The following is a 14,171-nucleotide window of genomic DNA, read 5'->3' as shown; positions in this document are numbered from 1 at the left end:
TGGGCAAAGGAGAAGTTTTCACTAACACAGATTTAGACAGATTTGTGAATAATAATTGGGGAAAAATAGGCATTTTGTGTACACAGAAAAAGTCCTAGATCTTTGAGTTCTGAAAATATTTCAGTCTTGGGTTCAGAGGGGTCTGGAACGTCTGTCAGTTTTTCCTGCACTTTGCGGCCCTTTGCAAAGATTTCTGCTTACTACTTGTTTCTGTGATAATGTGTAACCAGGATACCAGGACAGTGAGATGATCCAAAAAAGACATAGACAACAATTACAACACTCCATCCACTCTCCCAAAAACTAAAATAAAATGATTTGCTGGAGTTGCACTTTAATAATGTTTGATCTGTTTAATGCACTTGTGTGCATTTTCATGCACTGTTTTATTCATTCTGTGGGACCAGAAATCTTTTCAAAACGCTTCAAAACATCAGCTGCAGGTTTGTTTTTTTCCAGCATGTCTCACCTAGCAAACTGAGGGCACAACTGAAAATAATACTGAACCCGGCATATTATTAAAGTGACCTGGTCAATAAAAAGTATACAATAATGTCCTCCTTGGTAAGAAGTTTGTCGACATTTACCTTCGCTGCCTGCACTGCTGATCTCTGCTGTAATGAAGAGAAACTGACGCCTGAGGAGTCTTTTTTCAATCCAACACTTCTGGGAATGTAGGTTCCCTAGTCCTCGGGAAATGCTGATGCCCTGTTCCTCAGGGAATGTCGATGCCCTGTTCCTCAGGGAATGTCGATGCCCTTTTCCTCAGGGAATGTCGCCTCCCTGTTCCTCGGGGGGGAATGTCGCCTCCCTGTTCCTCGGGGGGGAATGTCGGCACCCTGATCCTCGGGGAATATCGTCTCCCTGATCCTCGGGGAATATCGTCTCCCTGATCCTCGGGGAATATCGTCTCCCTGATCCTCGGGGAATATCGTCTCCCTGATCCTCGGGGAATATCAGCTCCCTGGTCCTCGGGGAATGCCGGATCCCTGGTCCCTGGGGAACACCGGCTCCCTGGTCCCTGGGGAACGCCGGCTCCCTGGTCCCTGGGGAACGCCGGCTCCCTGGTCCCTGGGGAACGCCGGCTCCCTGGTCCCTGGGGAACGCCGGCTCCCTGGTCCCTGGGGAAAGCCGGGTCCCTGGGGAAAGCCGGCTCTCTGGTCCCTGGGGAACGCCTGGTCCCTGGGGAACGCCGGCTCCCTGGTCCCTGGGGAACGCCGGCTCCCTGGTCCCTGGGGAACGCCGGCTCCCTGGTCCCTGGGGAAAGCCGGGTCCCTGGGGAAAGCCGGCTCTCTGGTCCCTGGGGAACGCCTGGTCCCTGGGGAACGCCGGCTCTCTGGTCCCTGGGGAACGCCTGGTCCCTGGGGAACGCCTGGTCCCTGGGGAACGCCTGGTCCCTGGGGAACGCCTGGTCCCTGGGGAACGCCGGGTCCCTGGGGAACGCCGGCTCCCTGGGGAACGCCGGCTCCCTGGTCCCTGGGGAACGCCGGCTCCCTGGTCCCTGGGGAACGCCGGCTCCCTGGTCCCTGGGGAACGCCGGCTCCCTGGTCCCTGGGGAACGCCGGCTCCCTGGTCCCTGGGGAATACCGGGTCCCTGGGGAATACCGGGTCCCTGGGGAAAGCCGGCTCTCTGGTCCCTGGGGAACGCCTGGTCCCTGGGGAACGCCTGGTCCCTGGGGAACGCCTGGTCCCTGGGGAACGCCTGGTCCCTGGGGAACGCCGGCTCCCTGGGGAACGCCGGCTCCCTGGGGAACGCCGGCTCCCTGGTCCCTGGGGAACGCCGGCTCCCTGGTCCCTGGGGAACGCCGGCTCCCTGGTCCCTGGGGAACGCCGGCTCCCTGGTCCCTGGGGAACGCCGGCTCCCTGGTCCCTGGGGAACGCCGGCTCCCTGGTCCCTGGGGAACGCCGGCTCCCTGGTCCCTGGGGAACGCCGGCTCCCTGGTCCCTGGGGAACGCCGGCTCCCTGGTCCCTGGGGAACGCCGGCTCCCTGGTCCCTGGGGAACGCCGGCTCCCTGGTCCCTGGGGAACGCCGGCTCCCTGGTCCCTGGGGAACGCCGGCTCCCTGGTCCCTGGGGAACGCCGGCTCCCTGGTCCCTGGGGAACGCCGGCTCCCTGGTCCTCGGGGAATGTCGGCTCCCCTGTGTCTTATGTGATGTTGGGGCTAGCGGCAGTGTGTGATGGGAGACCAGTTGTTCTGCACTTCTGGAAGTGTGGGATTTTAAAGATTATTTGGGCAGTAGTTTCCCTTTTTTTACAATAAAGACTGGCAGTGCAGGTAGTGTGGTAATTCTCTGTTGGGAGGACTTTTAGTGACAGCTTCGCTGTGGTGGAAATGGAGCAGAACATAGAATGATTATTTTAATAATTGAAGTGTGGTTCAATCCAATTGTTTTTAAAGGTATTTTTTTTTTGTTCTTTTAATCTTCACAGATTCACTATGATCTTTAAGGGCTCATTCATTCTTAAGTGCTGTGTTGCAGTGCGTTCATGGGCATTGTGTTAAAGTGGTTGTAAACCTCTGTCTTGAAATCTGAACAAAGCGCACAGTCGGGAAAATAATACTTTGAATACCTTGCAGATTTTGTAAGTTTGCCCACTTACAAAGAAATGAAGGGTCTATGAATTTTATCATATGTATATTTTAAATGGTAGAGACAGAATATCCACCAAGAATCCAGAAAAAAAACACGATACAAAAAAATACAAATTGCTCCAACAGTTGTCTCCTTCTTACCAAGCTTCTTGTTGATGGTCTTGTAGCCCATTCCAGCCTTGTGCGTGTCTACAATCTTGTCGCTGACGTCCTTTGACAGCTCTTTGGTCTTGCTCATGATGGTGAGGTTTGAATGGAAGAAAGATTCTGTAGACAGGTGTCTTTTATACACATAAATAAACCCATAAAATGTCCTTAGGAGCACCTTCTTAAATTGACAGGACTAATCTGTGTACCACATGAGCACCTACTGTAGCCAGTCTGTGAGAGCCATAATTATGTTGGTTGGTAGGGGATCAAATAGTTATTGTACTTACTGAACTGCAACTCAATTGATAACATTTGTATCATGTGTTTTTTCTGGATTTTTGGCTGATATTCTGTCTATCATTTAAAATACACCTATGATTAAAAAAAAAGTATAGACCCTTCATTTCTTTGTAAGTGGGCAGACTTACAAAATCTGCAAGGTATCAAAAAAAAAATTTCCCCATTGTATATCTGTAATGTTTACTTGTCTATCTCCAAAGCTCCAAGTGTCGTTTCTCTCTGGTGCTTCATTCCTCTGTTATCAGCATGAGTCACTTCTGACAGGTTTTCCTGACACATGAGTTGAAATGGTGACAGGGGAGGAGAGCTCAGCACACATCTTATCTATTCAGAACACAGCTCTATATTCTTCCTTTGTTTCTGCGCCATGTGTGAAAGGGAGGATGGGGGGGGGGGGGGTGTCCCTTTTTATCTAATCAGCTCTCATACACTATACAAGAGCCATAACTGCAGCTCTGCCCCCTCTTCTATGCTCCTGACGGATGAAGAAGGATTTTATCACAATTCTGCACTTTTGAAGGGATGTAGAAAAGAGAAGACTGCAGATAAACAAGTAAAACGTATATGTAGGAGGATTTGTTTGATCTCTGTGTATCACCTGCCAGTCACATCACTGGGTATATTAGAGGGTTTACAACCACATTCATAAGAAATAGTCTGCCAGCGCTCCACAAAGAATGAAAAAACATGCACGACCCCTTTGTTAACAATGCAGTGTTGTGCAGCGTGTCATGCCATGAATGGTGCTGCAACACACTGCACATAGACCAGGCACATTGCCAAAACCCACATGTGTGAATGGGCCCTTGAGGGATATTTTCTTTTCAATTGTCTTTAACAATCCATGTTCAGATTTTTGTTCGGTGACCAATGATCTCTTTAGTCTACATATTCTTCTGTTATTAATGGTTGAATGTTTAAAAAAACTAAAATGGGGTTATTTTTGTACGGAAAAATATATTGGTCAAAATGAATTCAATTAAAAAGGTGTTAATTCCATTTAAACCCTTAAAAAAAAGATTTTTATTTAAAGATGGCCTCTGAGAATACTGTGAAGCTTGGCATTGCAGAGTGATGGGAATAGTTTGTGTGTAAAATGATCCCTTTGCAGCCATGGTGGTGACATTGAACTTGGTGAAGTTCCCCCGGCAATGTCCTCATGCTGTAGGTTTCCCACTGAGGTTGGTGACGGCAGCTTGTAATTCTGTCAGCCTGGAAGCAGTGGAAGCACTGGAGGAAGGAGATAGCCGGAGAGACTTCATAGCTTCACACTCAGAGCCAGTTCATACCATGCCCACACATGAATCGCACAGGATTCCTGCATTCCTGTGCAATTCACGTGTGATTAATTTTGAACGGGCTAAAATCACACCACACTGCACCAAAAGTATTATGCAATCTGGTGCAGGCAGGTGTTGGAAAGTACAATGCGTTTGCAACCTGCATTTGGGGAGTCCACTTTATTTATCACACGCTGCAGATCACAAATAAAGTGCGTTTTGCATGCGGTCTGAATCGCACAAGAACCCACAGTGCATTTCTGTGTGATTCATGTGTGAGCATGGTGTGAATCAGCCCTCAGCCAGCAAAAACATTTTTAAGAGTGTATTTCATATATGAATTTGTAGATGTGTAGTGGTTACCTGTATATCAGTAATATAGTATATGGGCCGGTTCACACCATAGAAGCACGTTCCAGATGCATTTCTGCATGCACATTTTTGATGATTTCCGGTGCATTTCCCCCCTCTTTTTCACTTTTACCTTAAATATGGACATGTGCATTCCGGTGCGTTCTGGTGCGACTGCAAAGGCGTGAACTATGCCATTGGAAACCATACCACTTACTAACCATACGTTTTTGATGCAGAAAAAAATGCACTGAACTGCATGTGGTGTGACCCAGCCCTAAGTTCCTATAGGACAGCTGCTGAAATAACAGGATAAGCCAAAGATGTATTCAGACTTGTCAGTTTGCACTAAAAAACAATATTTAAAATTAGTGCTATACATGCTGCAGCCTATCACAAGCATTAAGGTGGAGTTAAAATATCGCAGAAGAGACATGGTATATTGCGAATTATCTTTTCTAGCAAGTGAGCACTGCAGGGGCTGAAGGAAAGAGGAGTGTGCATGAAGGAAGGGGGATAGTAGCCACTTCCTAAGCAAAGGTCATATGAGTTTGCTTTTTATTTTCCAACAAGTGACCGGCTATTTAATAAAAGCGATAACATTTATGGTACTGCGAATGTGCAGCCCCCTGCCGCTGCCTGCAGTGGTTTCGGGTCTCTCCCATGCCCCAATCTCCTCTGTTACTAATAAATTCAGAAGCGATGAGCAATCAGTCACTTCTGGGTTCAGTGCTGCCATTCCTTGGCTGCTAAAGCAGCTAATCAAGCTTGATCTGCGCTTGACTAGGGGCAGAAGTCCATTAGATGTCCAATTCTTGTCTCCATAAAGAGAACCTGTCACCTGCCCAGTCAATCGCATAAGGGGCTTGTTAGCACCCTTGTGAAGGCAATAAAGTTAAATGGCAAAAAGTGTTAAAAAAAAAAATAGATTAGAATAAAATAGATAATAGCTAAATACATATTAGAATTTAAAATAACCTTCCAGTGAGCACCAAATTCAATGATATTATAAAAGATATACAGAACTTTATTTCATCCAATAAAATGTATCAAACACAAATGTTACATATGCTTGCATATTGATGCCAACAAATATCTTCCACTGTCTTCCACTGATGGGGCGTATGATTTTTGTTGAGATAGGGAAATTGGTTTGACGCCTTTCGAGTCAGTTTTCACTTCCTCAGGACCTCTTATTTCAAATGACCAGAAGAATGACGTCTTTCCGTAATGTTATTCTGTCCACAAGTTCAGATGCTCTGCTATACCAAATACTACATAACTGTGCAATAATGGGTAATCCTGCCAGCCCCTGGGAAAATGACCATCCCTGGGATGTAGTCCTGTTGGGTGAAAGACTGCCGTCTGAGCAACAGATGTTATAGCTTATCAAAGTGATGGCGAACCTTGGCCCTCCAGATGTTTTAGAACTACATGCTCATGCACTCTGCAGTGTAGTTGAGCATCATGGGAAATGTACCGTGTTTCCCCGAAAGTAAGACATCTCCCGAAAATAAGACCTACTAATAGTTTTGCCTCTCGCTGAAATATAAGACATCCCCTATAATAAGCCCCCCCCCCCCCAAGCTTACCGGTACCGTAACTCTGGACCGTAGCCGCGCAGCTCACTGTAGGCCACAGCACAGACGGAGCAGACAGGACAATCACGAGAGCCTGCGCTGCCGGCGCCTGCTGCTCGCTCTGCCTTGACAGTCGGGGCACCGAGCACTGGTGACTGAGGTAGGAAATGTCTGATTAAGGTGTGGGGGGGATGACTGGCACAGGGGTGGGGGATCACTTACCATAAAATGACACAGGAGGATCAGAGGGGGCAATCAAAAGGACACAGGAGGATCAGAGGGGGCAATCAAAAGGACACAGAAGGGGGGGGGTAATCAAAATGACACAGGAGGATGTAATTTGCTGGTTTGTGATGACAATTACTGCTGTACCGTATACAGGTATTAAATTTCCTTTTTTTTTGTTCAACAATAAATGTGTACCGTATTCTTATTCATGGAAAAATAATAAGTTCCCTGAAAATAAGACCTAGCATATCTTTGGAAACAAAAATTAATATAAGACACTGTCTTATTTTCGGGGGAAACAGGGTACTTCCAAAAAATCTGGGGTGCCAAGGTTCCCCATCACTGACCTATCACATCCAAAGGCCAGTAATTAAAGCGTGAGTGGAAGGTGATTAGCAGTCCCCATAGTATGATGGTATGAAAAACCAACCAAATAAAATAGCCCTCAACAAAAAAAAAGTTTAAAGCAACCCAGTCATCCTGAGCGTATACACAAATGCAAACGTGTAGAAACCGCAATTGTGCCACACATGTGAAGTATTGCTGTGAACGTGGGGTGTGCGTAATAGTTCTATGGTCATAAGTCTTGGCAACTCTATAAATTGATAACCCTCAAAGACTTTTTAAATGTCACCTCTGGAGAATTTTAGGTAACGGTATTTTTTCACCATATTACAGGCGCATGTCATTTTAAGTCTTGATATTTTGGCATCGGTTTCCTCAGCACACCCCATCTTTTAGATTTTACCATAAAATTAGGTAATATATTGTGTTTTTGTGTGCACTAAAATTCATTTTAGTATATTTGTTCTTGAAAAAATATGGTCTGGTCTGGCTAATATCATGCAACATAAAAAATTGCAACTGACACTATTTTATTCTACAAGGCTTCTCTTTTCAGATGTATATTGTTGATTAATTAAGAGGTGGTTAAGAATTTTTCTAGTAAAAAAAAAAAAAAGCGGATTTAATGTGAAAATTTGCCCTGGATGCAAAGTGGTTAAAGACGATCTGTAATTTCTCCTGGTCACCATAAGTAGTTCACTAATTGATCTTACTTTCTGCTTGGAATTTATGTACATTTTATTAGCTGGAGCTGCTAGAAACAATTTTAAGGATGGCGGTTTCTTAGCTGCTTGACTGCAATTAAAATTTTACTGACATGTTCACCACGGGGCCACTTTGGATGACACATGATAGTGATATATACCAGCTAAAATGAAGTTGACGGTATTCTGTTAATTAACAGCGTCCTCCGAGATCCCATAACGTTTCTTCTCTCAATCTGTACAGGTGAAGAGATTGCTCGGCCGAGGCGTTCAACTCCCACAGCTGAACTTGCAAGGTTAGTTTTATTTCGGTAAAATTTATTTTCTCTTCCTCCAGGGCAGCCAAAGTCTATCATTGTGTGTCATCGAATGTTAGTAATATGTCAGATCTATGTATAGCTGTTTAATACAATGATATCACATAAAAGCATTGCTCATGTGTGGTTACACAACACTCTGGTTTTACTCTTATAAAAATATTAATTTGCCTACATAAAACATTTAAAAAAAAAATACTTTTAGGACATACAAAGTATTTTTGGTACCTTTTTTAAATAAAATAAAAAAAAAGTTTGGACCAGCACTAGATTCAGTGCACCACTTCCCAGAAACTGAAAAAAGTGTAAAAAGGCTGGGATTTTACAGGTTCCACAAAGATTGAGGCCTTGTTCACATGGGCATACAAACCTGTACAGAGAGCCGCTCCGGATTAAGCTCCGAGGGGCGGAGAGAAATGCATTGGGGGTGTGGCCTGGTTGGAGTCCAGACTGCGGTTCCAACTAGCACATTGAGCTGAGGGATTGTTCAGATGTGTGGCTAATGAGAAACCTTTCTCATACAAACCTGTACAGCCATGCAGAGAGCTGTTTACCAGCCTTGGAGACACAGGTGGTCTGGACAGCCAACTTGTCGAAATCCGTAACCGGCGAGCCACTACAAAGATTAGTGCACCTGTGAAAATGAGCCCTTAGACACAGCATTTTTTGTAAAGCTTTCAATTTTTTTTTTTTCATTAAAATATTTATTTTATTTTTTTATTTATTTAAGGTTCTTATATAGCGCTGTCAATTTACGCAGCGCTTTACATATACATTGCACATTCACATCAGTCCCTGCTCTCAAGGAGCTTACAATCTAAGGTCCCTAACTCACATACATACATACATAGTAGGGCCAATTTTATACAGGATCCAATTAACCTACCAGCATGTCTTTGGAGTGTGGGAGGAAACCGGAGTACCCGGAGGAAACCCACGCAGGCACAGGGAGAACATGCAAACTCCAGGCAGGTAGTGTCGTGGTTGGGATTCGAACCAGCGACCCTCTTGCCGCTAGGTGAAAGTGCTAACCACTACACCACTGTGCCGCTAAAATATCAAACATGTTATACTTCTATGTGCAATGGTTTTGCATAGAGCAGCCCATATCCTCCTCCTCTTGGGTCCACTGCTGGCGCTCTTGGCTCCTCCCACCACCGAGTGCCCATCATAGGAAGCCGCTTCCTATAGAGGTACATGTGGGCTCGATCCTGAGCCGGCTGTTGCATCTATTCAGACACACAACTCGGCTCGTCCCCGCTCTCTGCTCACAGGTTTTGACTGACAGCAACAGGAGCCAATGGCTGCCACCGCTCTTAGCCAGGCCTGTGAGAGTGGAGAGAGGGGAGAAGAGATGCTGCAGACATGCACAGCAATAGATCGAGATTGCGCTTTAGTGAGTATTTAGGGGGGCAGGGGGAATCTACTATTAAAAGGTGTTTTTTTCTTTTTTTACCTTAACCACTTAAGCCCCGGAAGATTTTACCCCCTTCCTGACCAGGGCCTATTTTGCAATTCGGCACTGCGTGACTTTAACGGACAATTGCGCGGTCATGCAATGCTGTACCTAAACGAATTTGATGTCCTTTTTTTTCCCCACAAACAGAGCTTTCTTTTGGTGGTATTTGATCACCTGTGTGATTTTTTTTTTTTTTTTGATCATGCGCTATAAACAAAAAAAGAGCGTAAATTTTGCAAAAATAACAATATTTTTCACATTTTTTTTATATGAAATTCCCAAAAAAATGTAAAAATCAAAATTTTTTAACGTTTTCGGCCAATTTGTTTTACGCTACCTATGTTTGGTAAAAAAAAAATCACAAAAAATTGATTGGTTTGTGCAAAAGTTATCGCGGTTACTAACAAAGGGAAAGATTTTTGTGATTTTTGTTGTTTTTTTTTTTTTAACGAGTAATGGCGGCGATCTGCGTTTTTTTTGTTTTTTTTTTTGCGGTACTGCGACATTGCAGCGGACAGATCGGACCTTTGACATTTTCTACACTTTTGGGGTTACCAGTGACATTACTGCAGTAATCAGTGCTATACATATGCACTGTTACTGTAAAAATGACACTGGCAGCGAAGGAGTTAGCTGTATTGGAAAGGGAGGGGTTAAGTGTGTCCTAGGGGCGTGTTTCTAACTGTGATTGGACATGGCTACTGGTTTAAGAACAGAGATCAACGGTCCTACATAGTAGAACCGTGTGATCTCCATTTTTACACAGGGGAGAATGACAGGCGGCTTGTTTACATTAGCCGCCTGCCTTTCTCCCTTCACGGCGAACGATCGCGAATGACCGGCGGACATCGGGTCCGCCGGTCACACGCACTGACTTGTTAGGGAACGAGCCGGGGCGGGGGCGCGCCCGCTATTGGCTCACAAGCGAGTGACAGGCTAGTGACGTACCGGTACGTCACTTTGCCTGGCCGGGGATGACCGCCGCAGTATATGTACTTGCGGCGGTCGGCAACCAGTTAAAGTGTTTGTTCACCCTATAACTAAAATCCCCGTCACTCAGACCCCCACGGTTTATCACTAACCTATCTAGCCCTGTAAGGAAGAAATCCATATACATAGCTTTTTTGAAGCCGTTCCGACCTGGTCTCTAGCGACTGAAGCTCTGCAGAGGACACAGCTGACAACGGCTGTGAAATGAATGGGGAGTGACGTCACTTACTATGGGACTTCTGTTGTCAGATGTGTCCTCTGCACCCGCCTCCACAGTGAAGCCGCGGCTGACCGCTCAGCGCAGGATCGGGTCGGATCGGCTTCAAAAAAGGTATGTATACTGATTTCTTCTTTACGGGATAGTGTTGGATCGTGTAGGTCTATAGATGCAGGGATTTTAGTGTTAGGAAGGACTTCTTCTTTAATGCAGAGAATGCATTAAGATAGAAAACCTTTTACCTTTACAACCACAACTTCGCTAGCGAACCACCCGCCGCCTTTACTGCAGCAGGGCGACCACGCTGCACCAGATTATGTATTTATGCGTAATCAGGCATTTTCGGGTAGGGTGCACGTACCCGCCTTCCCGTCTGTGCTGTCAGTCGACTGTTTAAATCATTGGCCAGGACCTGCTGATAGGCTTAGAAAATCACAGAGCAGGGCTCTGTACACTGAGCAGCGCTGTGTTTTAGGTCTTTTTTTTTTTTTTTTTTTTCGTTTTGTAATAATAAAAAAATAAAAACCCAATGGTAAAAATATATATTTCTCTTTCGTTTATTGACGGACACAGCTTCTGATCTTCTTAACCATTGTGTTATACACATTCGGCCTGCCACCTCCTTTACTAGGGAACCCTGTGGCAGGTATTTTCTAGACATCTTTTTTTTTTTTTTTTTTTAATTCCTTTATTGAAAAGAACAAAGTACCAGAGTACAACAACATTACATGTGGATACATAGAAATCAGTCAGGCGGACATCCTAACGCAGACATACAAGTATGTGCTAGACATCTAACATTCACATGTGTTCGTTTTTCTTTTTACTTTTAAGGTGTTTCATTTGAAATGCAACATCACTATTCATCACTCCCCTCTCCCAAACTATTTTACCTTCTATATTATTATTTTGAAAATGTAATTTCTATATGAGGCCGAAACTAAGGAGGGAAACTAAAATTCAAATTTACTTTCTGTATTTTTCTTTTACAATGAGAGTAGGATGATTGTAACACCTTCGCTCAACCCAATTGTTGCACTAGTTTATATTAAGCCAACACTTACTTACTGCTTGTGTTATAAAATCCTTTAGTAAGAAGACACCAGCCAAATTATTTGGACCTCCTCTGGAATCTGCCTTTGAGGAATCCAAATCTGAAGGTGAGCCGAGTCCTTGAGGTGGAAAAATCTGCCTGTATTTAGTTTAGCTCTACAAAGTAGAGCAGTTTACTGTAATAGAGAGATTCAGTAAGGAGGACTTTATTACGGTCAGGATGTTTCTTTCCCTTGGTTTGCAGTGTTCATCCAGAGGTTATACAGCCTAGAGCAGTGATGGTGAACCTGGGCACCCCAGATGTTTTGGAACTACATTTCCCATGATTCTCATACATTCTGCAGTATAGTTGAGCATCATGGGAAATGTAGTTCCAAAACACATAGGGTGCCAAGGTTTGCCATCACTGGCCTAGAGGGAATGGTAAAGTTTACAAACAATGAATAATTCAATGAAAAATGTTCCATCTCAGTTCCTTTAGATCAGCCTGAAATATGGGGCGCTTCACAACTAAATACTGCAGAATCCCCACAGCTGTCACCCAGACCATTTCCCACAGGAAGTAAGTCTTTTTCTATGTTCTTATTTTGTGTCTTGTGTTTAGGTACAGTGTATATCATAACTATGCAAGTACTGACCATTAATACAAAAAAGCAATGTGTTGTGCTATTAAATATGAATGCTTAAAAGTGCAACAAAATCAGCCCTAAAAAGTAAAACAAATCTATAGAGTCCAGAAAAAATATCAAGTCCAAAAGTGAGTCCACTGTGAAGCTTAACCATTGAACTGCTTATCAGACACTAGAAAAGAGCTCAGGCGTGTTCGAGCTCATATGTGCCCGATTCCGCCAGGAAGTCGACACTGCACTCTGCTTATCACAGGCAGTAAGATATTTCCCGATCTGTGCAGTTGTGGATCGGGAAATGTCTCCCTGCCTGTGATTAGCGGAGTGCAGTGTCGGCTTCCTGGCGGGATCGGGCACGTACGAGCTCGAACACGCCCGAGCTCGTCCCTGTCAGACACTCAGACTGCATAATACAGGAGGTCTTAAATTGCTTTACGTTTCACTCAGATGATGGATAGCGCTGTCTGTGCATAATGATGGTAACCGCATATGCTAAAATAAGTCTCAAATGTGGATGAAGGACATGCATAGTGTAGCACTTTTCTCATTAGATTTTTTTTTTTTTTAAATTGCATACTCACAAGCAAGGGAACATAGCTTTTCAAACATGGCCTGTCAGAGTCAGCGTGATGACGTCACCGCTAAATCCCATTTTTACACGTTTCATTCCACAGAACATCTTCTGGGAGATGTCAGACAGACTAAAGACATTCTGTGAAATTAATCTGGTAAGCAGGGTTAAGTGGTGACGTCATCACGCTGTCTCGGATGGGCTAGTTTGATAATGTTAATGTTTGGCTTATGTTCCCTTAGCCTATAATAAAATAAAGTTCTGGACTCTGGATTGGTTTTATTTTTTATGATTTTGTTAGACTATTAATTGGGCATTTATGTATACCAGTGCAACACATTGTTTTTATGGGTTTATTTTTTATGTATTTAGTGTATCACAATATTTAAGTTACCTGTAGGTGCTGCTGTTTTCACTAAGTATTACATTGCTTTATGTATATTTTATTTTTTGTTCGGCGCTTAGCACAGTTTGCTCTTTTTTTTACTAATCATTTATGTTGTTGCTTTTTATTTTTTAATGTAATTTGACAAGTGTTTAAGGAGAATCTGTGACTTGGCCCATCCAGGGCAAGTTATACTCACCTTTGCCTCCTTTCCCTGCTATGTGGTTCCTTATATCAGAGCCCTTGAAGATATACAGTATTTCAGGGAAAAGGGAGCATGTGACCACCTCACATTTCCCTCAAGATGCCAATCACTAGGCCTGAACACTGTCATGCAAGGGGGGTGGGGGGAGGGGAAACAATAACTATACGTTTTATATGACAAGTAGCCTACATAGGGATAAGACCTTGGGCTGTGACAGGCAAACAGTGTAGCAAGGCAGCTTGCCGAAGATGAGTATCAGTATGTGGGTGATGGGGTGCCCTAACGACAACCGTTGACCTTTTCTCCAAATGGACAACTAACAGATGCTTTGTAAACTAAATACTATCACCCAATAAACCACCAATCTTTGCAGTTATATAATTATTGAATTATTGAATTATGAAATGTATCTTTAAAATAAACTTGTGTTAAGTGCCTAAGTCTATCTTTATATTGTCGTCCTGTAGTTATGTGTATGGCAGCACCATTGTTGTTCATGTTGACGGAAGAGGAGAGCAGGGCGCGGACTTTGCCAGGGCGCGGACTTTGCCAGGGCGCGGACTTTGCCAGGGCGCGGACTTTGCCAGGGCGCGGACTTTGCCAGGGCGCGGACTTTGTCAGTGTGCTGCTGTTCCAGTGTTGTCCAGTCAGCAGGCTGGGGCTGTGTTTTGTGCTGCTTCTGTTGCAGAGAAGTTTCTGCTAGTGCTACAGTGGTCCTAACTTACAGGGGTGTCTTCATCACATCTTTTACTTTCCCTCTTTTCTTGTGCTGAAGCCCCTTTCGGTATCTTTAGCAATCAAAAGTTTTGGAAATGT

The 14,171-nt window shown here is 44.4% G+C and overlaps 1 protein-coding gene across 1 annotated transcript in view; it reads left to right on the top strand.

Annotated features, from left to right (window-relative positions):
- The window catches only part of SGIP1 (SH3GL interacting endocytic adaptor 1), a 318,128-nt gene that overhangs the window by 148,874 nt on the left and 155,083 nt on the right, over nt 1-14,171 (top strand). The window contains exons 9-11 of the mRNA XM_082265257.1: nt 7,777-7,828; nt 11,608-11,675; nt 12,041-12,130. Coding sequence (XP_082121383.1) covers nt 7,777-7,828; nt 11,608-11,675; nt 12,041-12,130 — 210 coding nt within the window. The remainder of the gene's footprint in view (nt 1-7,776; nt 7,829-11,607; nt 11,676-12,040; nt 12,131-14,171) is intronic.

Source organism: Pelophylax lessonae (assembly GCF_965119305.1).
Source record: "Pelophylax lessonae genome assembly, chromosome: 8".
NCBI classification, from domain to species: Eukaryota; Metazoa; Chordata; class Amphibia; order Anura; family Ranidae; genus Pelophylax; species Pelophylax lessonae.
The sequence above is the reverse complement of the archived record's forward strand: the minus strand, read 5'-3'. Positions and strand labels throughout refer to the sequence as shown.